Source organism: Manacus vitellinus, unplaced genomic scaffold (genome assembly GCF_001715985.3).
Source record: "Manacus vitellinus isolate BGI_N305 unplaced genomic scaffold, ASM171598v3 scaffold_24_pilon, whole genome shotgun sequence".
NCBI classification, from domain to species: Eukaryota; Metazoa; Chordata; class Aves; order Passeriformes; family Pipridae; genus Manacus; species Manacus vitellinus.
In genome coordinates, this window is record NW_021939798.1 from 11,903,422 (window position 1) to 11,921,288 (window position 17,867).

General features: G+C 45.8%; 1 protein-coding gene across 1 annotated transcript in view; it reads right to left on the reverse strand.

Annotated features, from left to right (window-relative positions):
* Positions 1–17,867, reverse strand: part of RPTOR (regulatory associated protein of MTOR complex 1) — a 102,728-nt gene that overhangs the window by 69,329 nt on the left and 15,532 nt on the right. Inside the window, 3 exon segments of the mRNA XM_029959973.1 lie at positions 2,519–2,694; positions 5,555–5,701; positions 7,522–7,680. Coding sequence (XP_029815833.1) covers positions 2,519–2,694; positions 5,555–5,701; positions 7,522–7,680 — 482 coding nt within the window.

Below are 17,867 nucleotides of genomic sequence, written 5' to 3' on the forward strand. Positions count from 1 at the left end.
GCTCCAACACGTGGAATTCCGGATCTATAACTGCAGCTTATTAACACCTTCCAGGACTGATGGAAACACAAGCACATGACTCACCACTGAGCACGACTTCCAGTGGAGCTGCTTTTGCTTTAGACAACGTGAAACACTCAGATCTGCGTAAAACAGGGCACCAAACACTCTGATTCCTGCCCGTTTCCTCAATATCCGCGTTTGCTTCCCGACAGTGCCATCCGTCAGGATTAACAATCCATGCAGCTTAGCTCCAGGCTCGCCTCACACAGAGCTTTATATAGTCACAAGATATATTTGGAATACGTCAGCTCACAGCAGTCACTACACACCAGGACAATCAGCAGCCAGGTAGCCAAGATCCACACTCCAGGTTCCTGGAATTGCAGACTGGCATCAGGAGTGTCACACACCACACCCAGAAGGGCATAGCTGACCTGGGTTTCTCTCCCCAGCATCAATTTTTCTTCCCCTGAAAAGAGACTGAAGTGGCTGCAGCTGCAACTCTGGCTGATGAGGGATCCTGTCCATCAGTTACCAGAGAGCAAAAATGGGATGGATAAACATTTCTTCACCAAACTTTCACTTGCCCATAAATTCCATATATGAAACATTATTAGAGTATCAGTCCAGAATTGCAAAAAAGTTGTATTTCAAAAGCAATTCCTTTCAGGGAAAGGGCTGCACTGAAGGAAAAGGGAAGTTTTAAGGGCAAAGGTTTTTGTGTTTATTTTTGGTTAACTGCTTTAGGGCATCAACATACAGTTTGGATCAAACTCTTGGAATGCAGCAGAGGATCTGGCTTTGCATACATTGTGTTTAACATTGGTGAAAAACAATGTTCCACAAGCAGTACTTATTATTTACAGGATAAACCCACACCTGCAATAATGACAATCAACTGGGAGCACAACCTCCATCGGAGAACAGAGGAGGGATTTCAGTGCAGTGAGTGACACAGTCACTGGATTAGGTGGCAGGAAATGCTCCCCCATCCAGGAGTTAACATGGCACCTTCCAGCATCAGCCCCTGACCAGCTGAGGGTGATGGTTTTAAATCCTTCCCCCGAGGCACAGTTCTCCAAACGTGTTCCCTGTCAAACACCGACCAGACGCAGCCCAGAGAATCTGTCGTGCCCACACCAGGTGTAGCTGTGCTGAGAACCTGCCCTGCTCACCCCCTCAGCATGTTCCCATGGAGATGAAGGAACAGAAAATTCCTGAACAGATCATAATATCTGAAAAAAACCCCTTTCATAGTACATCTAACAAACAAAACCCACAAAAAAAACCTGTCTTACAGAGACCCAGCATTTTCACTTTAAATCTGGCAGAAACTGTCAAGTCTGGTAACTGAAGGGAAGGAGAACCCTGAAACCAATCCCTTCCACTTCACTTCTGAAACTCCAATTTGCCATGAACTACTTCATCTCCAACAGGCACCAAAGCCCATGTGAGGGATCCTCACGAAATAAATAAAAGTAGTTCCCTGAAGCCTTATTTTCATGCTTACAAAACAGTATTTCTCAAAGTTCCCCTAGGGAATTTTGTCACTGTTTAAAAGCTTCCATGAGAAAACACCTTGGGAGCTCATGACATCAAAAAGAGGACAAAAAACTCAACAGGTTTTGTGCTGCTCCTCACAGGAGCAAAGAGAGCCAAAGGCACCACATACCCAAACCAGAACCTGGCCAAATGAACTCAGTTTGCTGCTAATATGAAACAGAAAGAGTACAAAGAATTGTAATTTATTACAAACATCTCCAAAAGGCAGCAAATAACTCTTGGAGCTGTGGTGCCAATTCCTCACCGGCATGTGCAGTGTCCAAAGGCTTCTGCCTGTTCTAACCAGCAAATGCCCTGAAGTTTCTCCATTCTGGACCTGACACAGCCCTGAGGATCAGGTGAGATGTGCCCAAGGGAACAGACCACCAGAGCTCTGCACAGCCTGGGGGAACTGGACTGTCCCCCTGGCACCACAGGCCTTTGTGGCCCCTGTTGCTGGGTAAAATACTGCTCTTGGAAAGCTCCTGCTCCCTGTAGCAGCCTTTTCTAACTTTCTGCCTAATTAATTTGGTTTGTCATTCCAGAACATCTTTCCTTGGTTTATCGTTCCCCTCCTTCCACTCCAGTACTATTTAATGCTGCTGCATTATTTACAGCAACTGCAATATGTGGAAGATGATTTGTGCAAAGGACAGTTTACAACAAGTTGTACTGCACTATGTACTATTCCTGCTCTCTGAGGAAGCAGATATTTAATTCCCAGAACAGTAAATCCCTTAATCTGAGCAAACCCAGATATTGGGTTGAAAACTAAAATGCAGTAAGTAGCAGACAACAATATTTTCACCTTTCTAGTCGTGATTAATAAGCTGCTGTCCCAAATGCACAGCTCAAACCCTGCAACTCAGCACTGCAAGGGAAGCTCAGGTCAGGTGAAGTGTCTGGATTCACAAATCCCCCCGTCCTGCTGTGAGCCCCACACCCCTGTGAGCCCCTGCAGAGCCTCACTCACCAGCGCAGGGCGATCTTGATGGGGGTGGTGAGGCAGGAGGTGAACAGGTCTGCTGGCAGGTCGGGGATCATGGGCAGCAGCTCGTTGGCCTCGCAGGCTGCCAGCTGGATGCAGTTCTTCATGGAGGGGGGCAGCGGCATCTGCGCCAGGGGGTGGTTGGGGTTGATGGCAGCCACCTGCAGGGAGCAAGGAAACCCCCCAGGGGAGGCAGGGAGGGTCATTTCTACAGCACCAGAACCTGTGAGGAGCTGCCAGTGCCCCATGGAGCTCTGGGTTCAGAGAAGTTAAGGCATAACGTAGCACCGGCCACAGCTTTCACTCATATAATTAACAAAATTCAACTGTTAAGTATTTAATCTGTCCAAGAAGAAATACTCTATATACCAATACTGCCATTTTCCAAAACCACAGTGATGCTCCTATTTAAAATTTTGGCTAAGAATGATTTTTGAGGCTAATAATTCACAGAATGAAAACATAAATAATCTTTCCAGTGCCTTTCTGAACCAGGTAAACAAAGTAAACACTTCAACCACCCAAAATTTTGCTCTCTGGCACTCAGAAGTTCCTAAAGGCAGAGGGGATGCAGTGTAACACCTCACTGCCCGTTGCTGTAGGAGTCAGAAAGCAAAGCACCACCACAGTGACCCATGAGCTGTGTTACCAAAGCTGACAGAAGCACATTTTTCCAAAGACCAACCCTCCAGCCAGCTCAGTATGGGGATACAGTCGACTGATAAACTCATTCTTTACCATCCTTACACATGAAACACTCTGTCTGTGTGAGGAGGGAATCCATTTGGTGCCTCAGAGGGTCAAAAGGGAACAGAACATTGTGTGACAGTCCCAGGGCCTGGCACAGCCACACACCTCCCACCTGGCAAAGCAACCTGACAAGCCAGGGAGAAGTTTCTGCACCCTTTCAAGTTTTTTGATTCTTTAAAGATAATTTTTTCCATTCTAATCCCAGGGGCAGCACTGACACACTTCGGCTTTTTCCAGTTGTCTAAATTAGCTGGGACCTGTCTCTGCTCCCAGCTGAGCTGAGCTGCTTCCAGCAGAGTACAGTACCTGGGGGAATGAAGGCACCCTCAAGCCATCACTCTCAATAACACTGGAGCTCTATCATGGAATCATGGAATGGTTTGGCTTGGTAAGGACCTTACAGATCGTTTTGTCCCAACCCCCTGTATGCCAACAACTAAATAAAAGGTAATTAAAATCCTGCAAAGCTCTTTCATTTGAGGAGAAAGGTTTGAGAGGCAGCGTGGGAAAGCATTAGCTCTTCACAGATGTATAAAAACAAAGCAGTCAAACTGCTTAGCTGTGGCTGTTCACTCCCTGAAGAAAGCCCTGCCCTTGGGGCATCCCTAGAAAGGGCTCTTAGGGGGAAGCACATTTGGAGGGATTTTCAGCTCTCTGAGCACTCTGAAACACTCAGGGTGTTTGTCACAGTCTGGTGGTGCCCCTCAGGTCTGAAGGGGAGCAGCTCAGGCTCCAGGACCTGCTCAAGTCCAGCTTCTCCCCAGTATGACGAACCACAGAAACTGGTCCCACACACTGGAAATATCTGGAGATTAATTAACAACCTATCAACAACCATAAATGAACAATGGGAGCAGCCAGCAACTACAGACTTGTCAGGCTGCTCAGGACAGTGATGGGACACAGCTTTCCTGTACAGGTCAAAAAAAAGGAGAGGAAAAAAAGAGGGTTGAGTAAAGCCCACGATGAACAGTTATTTTTGCATCCTTAGAGCATCCACTAGCCTCAGACTTTCTACACTGCTTGGCTCTCTCATAAACACAACTTTTTATTAGGGCAAGATAAGGAATCAAAAGATCAGAATCCCTCTGGCAGATTAAGAGAACAGCAAACTGCTTTGATCTCCTTGCAGGAAGATGAGGAACAATTATCCTGATCACTCTGGCAGCCCCTCTGGAGCACCAGTTCCAGCTTCACTTCACTTTTCATGAATTTGAACAATTTGATAATTTATAATTTTCCAAATGAATTCCCATCCACGCTCTGCAGGATGCCCTGAGCTCTCTGCTCTCTCTGGTGCCACGTCTCTGCTTTCTATTAATCACGAGCAGGTACCTCAGTCAGTCATCACAGTTAATGAAATCTAAAGACAGAACGAAAAGCTGCCACACAAGCCTGAAAGTATTTTCATAATCATATTAATTGGTAGTTTTAACCTGTGCTGCAAGAGCAGAAATACTGAAGTGCCAAGAACAGTCACCACAAAAGCCCCCCCAGAAACTGGAATTTGGAAGGAAAGGAGTTATAGCCAGGGATACTGTTACCATCTGCTTGGAGGCTGTATTTGTGACAGTCAGCTGCTTGATTAATTAACACTCCTTCCTTGAAGTTTTGGGGTTTTTTTCATATAGTACCTCAGAGCTGTGAGAGTTTAAGAAGTGACCCTTTACAAATGTCCTCTCCCAGGAAGCTGAAGGCAGCAGGGGGGTCTGGCAGGTGGGAGTCTGCACAAAAAATTCAACTTCTTCCCTTCCACTTTGCATTTCAGATCTACTTCAATGAATTTATTACTAATTCCATTTGTAACCAAAGACAGCTTTTCAGTGGGAACACATTCAGCTTCAGCACTCTGTGGAACTGGAACCACCACAGGACAATCCCTCCGGATGAGGTTTTTGTTGTTTCACATTTTCTCATTCACTTTAACAGCACAAAACCATAACTGCACCCAAATACAGCCCCAGAAACCAGGCTTTTGTAACCAAAATAAATGTCTCGTTCACCTCAGCATTCATTGCAGCACAAAAGACCATTAGGGTCCAAATTGATTCTATTAACGTTAACATTTAATTAGTGCTTGTATTAAAAACCATTCCAAGTTTAATGGGATAGCAAACTGAACCAGAAAGATTGGAGTGGCAAAGCTATTTGCAAATTAATTTGCCTTCCAACATGGTTTTAAACACATTTTTCAGTGTACACAGCAAAGCAAGCTTGAAGTTCATTTGTGTTCACTGAACACCACCAAAGCTCTGCAGCCTGTGCTCTCACCTCCAGCTCCTGCTCCCTCTGTAGTGCAAATTGCTTGAAGGACTTGACAATAAGGCCGGCGTTGGAGCAGTCGTAGACGAAGATGGAAGGACTTCCCATCCAGGTCTGCAGGTCGTATATGGAGAGTGGGATGTACTGAGTGTAGTTCTGTAGGAGAAAAACACCCACTCCAGTCACCATGAGGCAGAGAAACAACAGAACTTGAACTGGTGAGATAACAGAACACACCCATAAATTTCCAATTCTGAAATCCCCAAATAAAACCTACATTGACCATATTAATCAATTCAAGTATCAGGCAATAGCTACCAAAAACTAGGACTGGGAACCCAAGTCAACACTAACCACGAGCAGATTTTATTGTGCCATTGTTTGAAACATTCAACTCCAAACTAAAAGCCCAAAACTCCACCAGGCATTTTCAGTATTAGGTATTTAGAGCTCTGATTTGTGCTAACAACTCCAAACAGCATTTAATAGTCCAATTTTATCCCAAATTTCTGCAACACTGATAAAGGATGCAAACCAGCTGTCTTTAATTTAACATCAAACATCCTAAACTGAAAAGCCCATCAATAAATCAAGAAGGATAATTAAGCCCCTGCAGCCCATCAGCCCTACCCTGCCTGAGCTTAACGAGATGCTTCATAATTTTATTACAGCTTTAACTTCTGTGCAACTTTCTGAATTATCCAATAAAATTAAAACCAACAAAGCTGCCTTCGACAGAGCGAAGTACCCACAGCCCCCTTTCTGTAAATAGGAAGGATTTTGTTCTGTGTCTCCCATTTTAACGCCCCCAAATAACCGGGGGCAAGAGCATAAAAATCAGACATTTAAAACCAGCTGTGAAGGGCCAACCCTGAACTAATTGAGCCGAAAATATAAACCAGAGAGGATTTCTGCCTGCAAAGAGTCACCACCAAACACCCAGTGGCTGCCAGCAAGATCCTTCCCAGCTGCAGGGACAGGACAACCTGGCGTTCCTACAGCCCTGAGCTTGGCCCAAAACCCTCAGGAAAAGCTGTGGTGTTCCTATTAACATCAGCAGAATGATGGATGGGATCATAACTCCCATTTAAATTCAAAAGACTTAAAATAGCTGTAATAAAACCAGTAAACTTTTGCAAAAATCAAATTTTCAAGGACACGTATCAGTGTCGATAAAGACAAAAGGGATCATAAACCATATGTTACGTAAGGTGGGGAAGGGTAAGGCATTTCCAAACCCAGTTTTGCCCATATATAACAGTTTCGGTTGTTTTATTAAAATTAACAGGAGAAATTGTTTATAAAAGCCACAGTTTTGGGGAGTTGGGAGCTCTGCAGATCACTGCAGGATGGAAATGATGCATGAACAGCTCCTCTACAGCACAGACCTTTCTTAAGGTCATTCCTCCCATGAAGCACATTCCAGTCACAGGAAGTTACACATAAAATACCTGCTCTGACACATCCAATCAACGACATTTTATGGGCATGAATTGTTTTAAATTCATATTTCTAATGCATCTGGCTCTAGCCAAGACTGGATTATAGCTCTGATTAATATTGTGGTATTTCCAACCAGGAGAATTTTATATTCCAACTCTACTGTGGGGGTCACATAAAACATCAACATTTGCTAATGATATGTAAATGAGCTAATTTGAAGAAAAAAGGAGTGTTAACTAAGAGTTTTGCAGCGTGGTTGTTCAGGGTGATGCTTTGATGCTGCCTGGGTTGGGCAGAACTCGGTTGGATGGTTTGTTCCCTGACTTTGGTTTGTAGGGAGAAGTTCCTGCTCTGCTCCCACTGCTCCCACCATCCCTCTGTGCTTCTTTACGGGAACGACACAACAAACATCCCAACTGGGAATGGGCTGGGAACAGATTTCACCACCACTGGCCGGTGAGCCCAGAGTGCAGCTGCTCTCAACAGAACCCCTCAAGAACTCGGAGCAGGAGGCAGAGGCAGCTGGGCCCCACCTTGTTGAAGACCCAGATCTCCCCGTTGACGGTGGGCCGGGGCACGCCGTGCCCGTTGTAGTGGAACAGCACCCGCTCCTCCTTGGCGTTGCGCCGCAGGGACGTGCACAGCTTCTTCACCTCGTCCACCGTCGGGTCCAGGCTCTGCTTGTACCTGGCCTGGGGCACAGAACAGAGAACCCTTCAGCTGTGGGAAACAACCACTTCACATACTGGGGGCCACAGGAATGTGCACAGAAACTGTTTACTCTGGGAGAAGAAAACATTTCCAGTAGAGCTGAACAAACAAAGTACGTCTGCGATGGTGTGTGGGCCTGTGCACACACGCACACCAACAACACGGGTTTGAGGGAGTTTATCACAGCTCCCAACTCTGATCCATTTCACTCAGCAATTATTAATATTCAAAAAGCCTCGGGAAGGAGAAATCTGTTGCAACATTGGCCAGACTCAAAACTAACCCCTCATGATGACTGGCAACCAGTGACAGGACCTGAGTCCTGTACAAACCCTGCCATTAGGAGCCTGTTTATAAACCAAACTAAGGCCTCAGAAGTTTGGGCTTTTTAGGTTTTCCTCTATGACAGGGAAAGATAAGAAAGTCTTAAAATATCAAGGTAAAAGAGGATCAAGCACTTTAATGTAGAAATGGTTTGTTTATCTATGAAGCTTGAAAAGCAGATAACGGTGCTGCTCAATTAACAGTGAGCATCCCCAGCCAGCAGGGAAGAGGGACACAAGGAATGGCAGCACTTAATGATTGCAACAATGGAGAAAAGCAAGCAAAAGGAGGAAAAATATAAAGCAAGAAGCAGTGATGTGACACCCTCATCCTTCTCAGGAACCTTGGCACTCAGGAGAACGAAGAGGCCACATTAATCTTCCCACGGATCCTCCACCTCCTCCTCTCTCCACTCAGTGCTGTGATGAAGACGCTGATTTGCAAAAATGTGCCCCTTAAATCCTAGCCTGCCTGTTGGCAGCTTTACCAGCCACCAGAACCAGAGTGCTGGGGGATTTTTCAGCCTTTTTTCCACAGGAGAACCCACTCATTCGAGCCCTCCTCGTGTCCCTCGCGCACCAATACTAAACACAGCTCACAATTAATGGAGGGGCATTCATACTCTGAAACTAAAGTCTGTAGACCTAAACATCCAAATAGCTATCTAAATAGCACTGGCCATATTTAATGCTTAAATCTGAAGTGAGGTGGCTCTGCCCCAAAGCCCATTGCCTATGGACACACTCTCACACAATTAGTTATTTTTCAAGCATGAAATCACCTTGTAATGACGTGCAGGAAAACCAACACCAGGATGAATTTCAGTAAGCTGAGAAGCCACAGAGCTGGCCTGGACATCACCAGCCACCATCAGCCACACGCAACAAGACCCCCCAGTTCCCACATTCCCATCACATCTCCAGGAGCCACAGAACAAGAAGTATAAACTAAATTAACTCAAGTATTGAATTACTGAGCATCACCTGGAGAAGGTAACAGCATTTGAAACTGTCTGGGTAGCAGGAAAAGGGAAACCAGGAAGCAGGACTTCAGTCTTTAAAGGAATCCAGAGGAAATCCAGAGCAGGCTGAGCTCTGTGCTGGGCACTTGGTCAGAATAACAATAAACAAACAGAACAATGAACAAACACCTCAGGGAAGAGCCCATTCAGCAACTTTAATGAGGAGTCAGACTTTTTAAATCAAACTCTTATCTTGTAGAGTTTTTTTAAGAAATCAAAGAGTCTGGAGATGAGAGGAAGTATCTTTTTTATATAAACCCATTTGGATTCCCAGAGGATATTTAGTAAGATCTCAACACAAGATTGGGAGGAAAAGTCCATATATAAAGACTTGCTTATGAAACAGGCAGGTGGGGGGAGAATCCTTAATTTTGTCCACAGAGAGAAGTCGCTGGGAAGTTCCAAGAGGATCAGTTTTGTAGCCTGACTCATCCAACACTACTAAACACTGTGGGAAGGGGCAGCAGGAATACGACTGCCTGGTGGTGGCAGAGGGTGGTCCCGGATCCCTGCAGGCAGACCCTGCCACGGGGACAGGCCCAGCAGTGGTTTGGAAGAGGATTTTCACTACCATTGTTTTATACTCACGAATTCCTTTTCCACTGACTCCATCACTACGGACTCCTCCCGGTGCTCTGTCTCCCTGCACGATGCCAGGCTGGCCTGCTGCCAGGCCTGCTGCCAGGCCTTCTGAGGGGGGAGCTCTTCTAGTGAAAAACTACAAACTTCACTCATAAACAAAAACACTTTGTTCTTTGGTTCATTCAGAACAGTGATTAATATCTCAGGCCTGCGATTCACCGTGATTTAATTTTAATACTGACTAAACCACAGCTTTTTTCTTGCATCAAAGGAAGATTTAGGATCCTGCATTTGCACTGGCTTTGGAGACACATCAAAGAACAGATGAATTCAGAGCTGTACACGAACACTTATCTTTGCACAACTGCACAATAAACAAACAATCACAGACAAGAACTCTTTCAGGAGCAGTAGAATCAAGCCAAATTTTCTGCTCATTTTGGGGTTTTCTATCACCTTGCAGCCTCCTCCTGAAGGTTTGGCTGTTTTCACTGAATATTTAGGGTGAATTCAAATTCCGAATTCTCAACCCTTTTACAAATGGCCCGTCCCAGGTTGCTGGGATGAGCTGGGGGTGCACGATGCAGTCCCACAGCACATGGTTTAACAGCCTGGCTTCCTCAGGAAACCAGTCAAAAACACACTCAGTCTTTGGAATTCATGTAGGAACATGTTCTGCTCTACCCCAGTACAAGCCTTGGTTTAAAATAACCCTTAACTGTATCCCAGAGACACAAACAGCAGCAGGAGCCTGTTGTGTGGTAACTTCAGATAACTCAGCACTGTAAGAAGTGACTGCAATTTATCCCTACTTTCCATCAGTCATAAACCCAATTGCCTTAAGCCCAAGCTGATATGGCCACAATAACTCTTGGGTTAGACACATCATGCAAATGCAAATTATTCTGGACCACAGCCATAGACTCCAGGCTTTTTAATTTTTATTTTTTTAAAAAACCCCCACCTTTCAGGTGTTTTAATTTTGGCTGTGGGCACATGAAATTACCCTGATGTAAATTCATGAGGATTAGTCCAAGATAATAAAAACTGCATATTTAAGTACAAGGGAGTGTGCTGGAAATCCCAAATTGACGTTATAAGTTGCAGCTTAACCTGGTTAACACGGGACATGAGAAAACATTGCTGATAAAATTATTAGCCACTGCTGACTTGAAAAGTACTAATTACAGTGAAGACACACTATAACTTAGAGCTGCTGAAGTTTAAATGCCTAACCAAGCCAAGGGAAGACTCTGGCCAGTCTCAGGCCAGTCCTCTGAGGCCTTTGGCTGCATCTCAAACCCATCTCTGTCTCTCCGTGCTGATTCCCTGTGGAGCAGCCCGAGCCTCCCCCGGGGAATGTGCTGATGCCCAGGATGGGATGCACTGCTGGAGCTGAGCTCTGAGTGTGCCACATTTCCTCTCCTGCCTGGAGTCAGCACTGTGGTGACTTTACCTTCCCTCTGCAGAGTCTCTGACCTTGCTTTTAAGTCCAATGTGAAATGAATCCTGAAGTACCTAATCCTCATTGTACAGACTCGGGATTCAGTAATACTTCCAAAAAAAACACCTTGGAGCAGTTTGTTCATGAGAACTGATGTTGACAGGGAAGACAAAAATCAGGACTACTAACCTTGAGTGTCTGCTATAACACATCCAGGAGACAGGTGTGTGCCTCAGCAGTTACAAGCTGCTTCACACTGCAGCTCTGTGCCAAGGTTTACAGAAATTCCGCCCACCAGCCTGACCTGCTTGGTACAAATCCCTCCCTCTCTGCTCAAATAAACATTCTGAGAGGGCTGTGTAAATAACAGTTCATTTTTAAACAAAGGGAATTGTAAAAGAACTCGAGTCTGCTTCTCATCCACCAGATCTGCATCCTCAGCCCGCTGGATGGGTCACATCACAAAATGCCCTAACAGGATTTCAAGTACACCCCAGGACACATCCTTAAAACCTGCTTAGTCAAACAACCTAACTCCTGAGTATCAGTGTCATTTTAGTCCCATTCCTTCTCTAGAACCTCAGTTTTAAGACCTCTACAGTTTTAGGCTCCACATCTTGTTTCTAAAATACAAACTTAAAAGCTACTGGGACCCCAGTTTAGGCTGCAGGACCACAAACTGGTGCATCCTCAAACTGGCCCAAGTGCATCCTGCTCGCAGGAAGCAGCTGCAAGGTTGGACTCATGCAGGGCAAGAAGTTCATCTTCTCAACACTAAATAATTATTCAGTAATTTCAAGTTTTCCTCTGATTGCAAAGTAATTGTTTAATAAAGCAATATTCTGATTAAAAACAACTTAATGAGTCAGCAGAAGGAAAACCAATTGTTCTGAGGTTTATGCTTTGTTAAGCTCTATAGGAAAGGGGTTAAACCCAAAGCATTTCACACTTTTCTCATTCTGCCTTAGAGATGAGCAGGAATACAAATAAAAATGTCAATAGTTTTCTCTGCTAATGCTCTGAGTTTTGCACAAAACTGGTGACTGTCAGAAAGAAGCTCCAGCTGTGTAATACAGCAACCTTTGCATGTCCAAGTCTGCAAGCACTGAATCCCTTGGCCAGGGTGGCATTTACAGATAAAGAGCACCAAGGATGCTGCCAGGGGATGTGCAGGAGGCTCCTCCCTGTCTCCCACTGCCAGGGACTCACCACTCCCCACAGAACACAAAGACAAGGTGTTTCTAAATAGGTCACCCAGAGATGGGTGGTAATTACAGAAACACATTAATCAGCTTTGCGAGGCAGAGCTGCTTTTCTCTTCAAGAAGCCTTTTAACATCAGCTCTGTCTTCCCATCTCAGGACAAACTGACATCAATGGTCAGAGCAAAACACCCTCAAACACACAAATCTTGCTCGTCTGCCAATTCTGGCCCCGTTTGGATGACAAAGCACAAACCAAAACCCAGGTGAAGTATAAAATATGTGAATGGATGTTACTGTCAGGAGAGTGTGGAAAGCAAGGCAAGAGTAAGCACGGTCACTAAAGGGCTGCCTTCAACACAGGATCTCAGAATAACAGGAATTCAGATGCTGGGTGATAAATCCAAGGAAAAGCAGATCAGAGGCAGCCTCAGGAAGCTCCACCTTGGCCAAGGGGACCTTTTGCTTCTGCAAAAGCCCAGGTGTGTAAGGGAGGAGGAGGCAGTAGGTGACAGAACCTGGTTCCTGGCAGCCTTGAGCCCTGGCAGCTCCTGACCCCCAGCCAGGGGCAGCTCAGTGGCACTGATGCCTGGCACTGCTCAGAGCTGCCCCACAGTCCCACTGCTGCATCACTTTGCTCATGAAGAAATCATCTTTTCTTACAAGTGAAATGTCCTTTTCATTGTGATTCAAATGTACTTTTCTGAACTTCAGCTCCTGCCTCCCCTTTCCCCATCTTCTCCCTTCCAGGGCATCCCACCCACAGTCTTCCAGGCTTGCAGCAGGATGCCAAGACCCACAGGATTTCCCCATAAAGTTATTTTGCAAGTTTGTTGTCTTAGTCCCAGAATGCCAGGCCCTGCTATCTGCAATGCATGAACAGTTCAGTTCACAGAACAGCTTAATGCCACTTCCTTGTCTTTACAGCTTCTGAACACCCTTTCACACAGCAGTTCATGCCTGCAACCATTTTTTTGCTTTTTGTGACTCATTTTTCCAGGAGAATCTCAGACAAATCAGTATTAAATACATTACTGCTGCAATTTCACAGTTTCCACTTTCAGTGGTGTGTTAAAGATTTATCAGATTTCTTTTTCTCACTATCAAAAGCAGTAAAACATGAGTTCTACCCAGACTGAGCCCTGGGATTGCATTAGGGAGCTTCCCCCTTGTACAGCTGATTCCCACATCCTCCAGTTCCCACTGCTGTAGGAGCTTTTCCATACACAGTTGCTCCCAGGCGAGGACAGTGCCTCCAGGACAACTGCAGGAGTCCCTGCCATGGTTTAGGATGATGCCATGACTGGCTCCTGGAGTCAGGGCCTGGAAGCAGGAGGAGGAAATAGGTGGCCCAGATCAGATGTGTCAGCACAAAAAGAGCAGCTTCAGTGCAAGGTGTCTTTGGGGATGGTTTGAAGCCAGACCCTGGTCTCGTGCTCTCTCCAGCCAGGCCAGGCTGGATGAGGGAGAGTTGGGATGCAGCTCACTCAGAGACCACCAGAAGGAAATCTGCAACTACTGCTTCATTTGTCCTCATTTTCTCTGTATTCACAAGACAAAAAAATCCAGGTTTAATCCTTTCCCATACTTAAATTCTGTGCATTTCTGGCCAAATGGCCAGTGCTTCCAGAGGGGTATTTTGTGAAACAGCCCCTGGCTGACAGTGACACTCTGAACAGCACCATGACAGGTTTGCAGACAGGAGAATGGGAATAACTGGGCTTGGCAATTAGACTTGTTGACTCCTCTCCTACGAGAGACTTTTTTTTTTTGTTCTGAAAAAATAAAAGTGCTGGTTTATGCTGAAGACAGTTGATCTTTAACAAGACAGCAAAGGATTGATACAGCAGAATTTTGCAGAGCCTGAAATAGCTGCCAAATTCAAGAGGCTGTTGGGAAATAAAAACCAACAAACATAGTCCTCTAAGGAAAACCTGGTTTTGTTAAACAAGGTCACACTGTCTTTTCGTTGTTTCTTTCCTTCTTATTCTTTTTTCCTTACATGTTCCTGCATCTACAGAGTAGGGAGACCAAGTACCAGTTTTCCCATGTTCCCCTTTGGAATTCTACAGCATTTCTTCTGCAGGAGCAATTAGTATTTGCTGTTGTTTTAAAAGAAAAACCCTACAGAAATAAAGGAAAAGTATGACTCACTGAGAGACCAATAATTAGGTCATGTGTTCAATTAGTTTTCATGCTTAAGTAGTTACTCTTCAGGAAATGCTCCCCCTTTGATGTGCAGCAGCAACTTCCCAATTAATTAGGCAGAAAGAAGCAATGAAGGAATGAAACCTCAGAAACCTTATCAAAGCCCAGAGATCTCTAATGAGGGGAACAACAGCATCAACAACAGACAACTGGCACTAAAAGGTAGAGGCTTTCAATGATCCATTTCAAGTATCTTGGCTGTACTTCCTTTGAAATTAAGAGAAAACTGTTGGGAAGTAGACTAGGAGAGAGGGAGACGCAGCCTGTTTGATCAGAAAATCACTGTTTCCTTGAAGGCTTGTCACAAAAGAGATAATCTACCCATACTGGAGGAGGTGTGTCCTCAGAGAGCATCACTCACTGGTGGAGGCAAGAGGCATCACACAACGGGTGAGATGGGATCAGAGAAACACAGGAAAGCCCTTCATTTAAAATCTGCATTAAAAACCTGTGTACAGTTAAGCACAAGGGGACACAGTGCTGGGAGTCCCAGCCTGGCACCAAGCACTTGGGGAAAGGATCATACACAGCCATAGCTTAACTAACTAACTTACTAGTTAACTAACTAACCAACATTCTGCCCGTGCCCACAGAGCAGCAGCAGCCAAGCCTGTTTGGGATCAGGACCCAGTTTCTCAGTTCCCCCGGGCCCTGCTGCAGTCCTGCTCCTGGATGGTGTCACCTCTCTGAACCAAGGGGAAAATGGGCACAACCACATCCACTAAAGGGGCTGGAAAGACCCAAAATGTGCCCAGATCTGCCAGATCAATGAGTGCAGACATGTTATTGCCTGTCTCTTAACAACTGCCATGGATGTGAGGAATGCAGCATCACAAAGAGAACTGCACAGGAACAGAAGCCAGATTGCTGTGGGAGTGTCCCCCCACCCTCAGTGAGCAGGGATGCTCCAGGAGCAGGCATTCCCAAACACCAGTACTTGCTTCCAATCCACCCTTCCCAAAGGCTTTCTAAAAGTTTATTTAATCTTGTCTTCTAGATTTCCCCAGTCCTTCCCCCATCCAGGATTTTCATCCCCCCTCACAGCTCACAGTTCTTCACCCCAGGGATCCCCTTCAGGTGGAGCTATAATGAAATCAGCTAATTCCATTAGAGAAGTAAAACACTCAAAACGACTCTCTTAGTGCAAGAGGAGGAAACTGAGAGAAGGAAAAGGGAGACAACAATGTAGCACCTGAATTAAAACATCAATACTGTAACTGACTTTGTTTTATTTAGGCAAGTGGGTGTAAGGGGAGGAAATTCTTTGGGCTGTGATGTTTTGAGCTCTTTGGCCTTGCTGGTTGTTGCACAGGGTGTGCAGGAGCCCTGGAGCTCCTGACCTGGAGGGGCAGGAAGGGACTGGTGATGCCAAATTACAGACTTGCTCTGGGAAATCTTACAGAGGCACAAACCTCTCACACCCCATGAAGCTACTTATCAGAGGATGTAAAAAGTCCCAAGTTCCACAGAAGAACTGACCTTCAACTTGAAATAAAGGTTTCTGTACAGCTGCAAGATCCCACTACAGTAGTTCTGTAGGATCTCAGAACAGCTTGGAGCACTGGAGGAGTGTGTGTCTGACATCCTCCTTGCCTCACCTCTGCCCAGGAAGGGTTATGAACTGCACATTTTGGCCTTCCTGGCAGGGCTGGGAAAGTTCATCAGAGAATAAGGAACAGGGCTGCAAAAAGCACCTGGTGCAGGAGTGACACTGGGATTCATGGGGACCAGTAAAATCACACCAGAGGTGTCCAAATGATTGAGCAAAAGGAAGAAAAAGTCCTGTGAATGTTCTGGTCAGTTTAGAGTTAAAGAGAGAAACTGGTCAAAAGCCACTGCCAACAAAGAGAAAGCAAATCTATAATTTCATGCAAATTTAATAAGCATATGCTCCAGACTACTTCATACCAGGTCCTTTATTATGTAAACTTGCATCATCCAACCCACAGCTCTGCCTTCAGCTGCACAGCCCCTTCTCAGGGCTCAGACACAGGGAGGGAAACTCAGGGAACTTCACTGTCTGGGCAAGGCTGGGAGCCAAGGAAGGAGACAGAGGGGGAACAAAGCCTGGCACCCTTCTAAGAAGCCAGCCCATCCCACAGGTTCTGTGCAAGCATCAGTGCTCACAGGGTAGCTGATGCTTTGATACAAAGTGCTGGGGTTCAGCTCTGACAATTCCAGCCAGGAGGATGCAGAAAACACACTCTCTCCATCCAGTCCCTGAGCACAGGAGCAGCAGAGCACTGCAGAACACCTTCAGCCTTCCCACCAGCCCCTCTGCTCAGCTCTGCAGTGCCACAGCACAGAGCCAGGTCCCAGGTTCTACTGATAAATGGAGGTAAACTGGGACTTACAGAGCAGTAACTCCTGCTCATAAAAATCCCCACGAGCTCCTGCATCTCCATAAACCATCTCTCTGCAGCAGCACTTGGAGTTCACAGTCCATTAGTCCTATTTTCAAAGTCTGTTGACTCTTAAACTAAGGCAAGTTCCTGCCTTTGGCATGGCACAACATGCAGTGAAGCCAAGAAAACTGAATTCACACCTCAACGACAGGGAAATTATTTGCCACTCACTGCCAGCCCAAGCCAAGCCGTGCTCTGGCTGGGCACTCACTCCAGGGTTGCACCTAATGCAGGCAGGTTCTGCAGGGGGGAATAAATGAAGGTCAGAAGCAGAGAAATTCCATTTCAATACAATCAATTCCTTATCTAAATATTTTAAATGCAGAGCATGCGAGGAACCTCCGAAAGAAATTCCAGGTATTTTATTCTGGGCAGTTAAAGTGGTACAAAGTGCTGCCTCAGCCAAAGGCTCCCCTTTCCCACATGTTCTCTGGATGCTCCCTGCCAAACCCTCTGCTCCAGGCCCTGCCACCACTGAGCCCCAGTTCCACTGGGCTCCTCCAGCCATTCCCCAGCCCACCAGGCTGCAAATTCCCAAACCAGGGGAGCAGTCCCAGCAAAGGTCCCTTCAGTCAGGCACTACAGTGCCTTTCCCTCCCTTTTCTCCTTTCATTCTCAGCTGCTTCAGCAGCCCCCTGGATCCCTGTAATTGAACCTCCTTCTAGACTACCCTCAGGTTTAACCCCCTCCCTGCCCAGTGACACTCAAACCCCATGACCCAAGGGAATGTTAGGGAAGAGCTGTCTTGGTTTCTTTTCACTTTTTCACCAGCCCCTCAATTGTCACTGCACTGAGCTGCAAGAACTCTGACTTGTTCAGAGGATTCTTTATCAAGACAGATCGAGCCCCAGCTCTGTCATCTCCTGCTCCCTCCCCAGCACAATCTTTATTTGAGAATTGCATGATATGTCTGAATATTGCTTAACTGCGGGATTTTGCAGATGAAACAACAGCTGAAGTGGTTTCTACTCCCACAGCACACA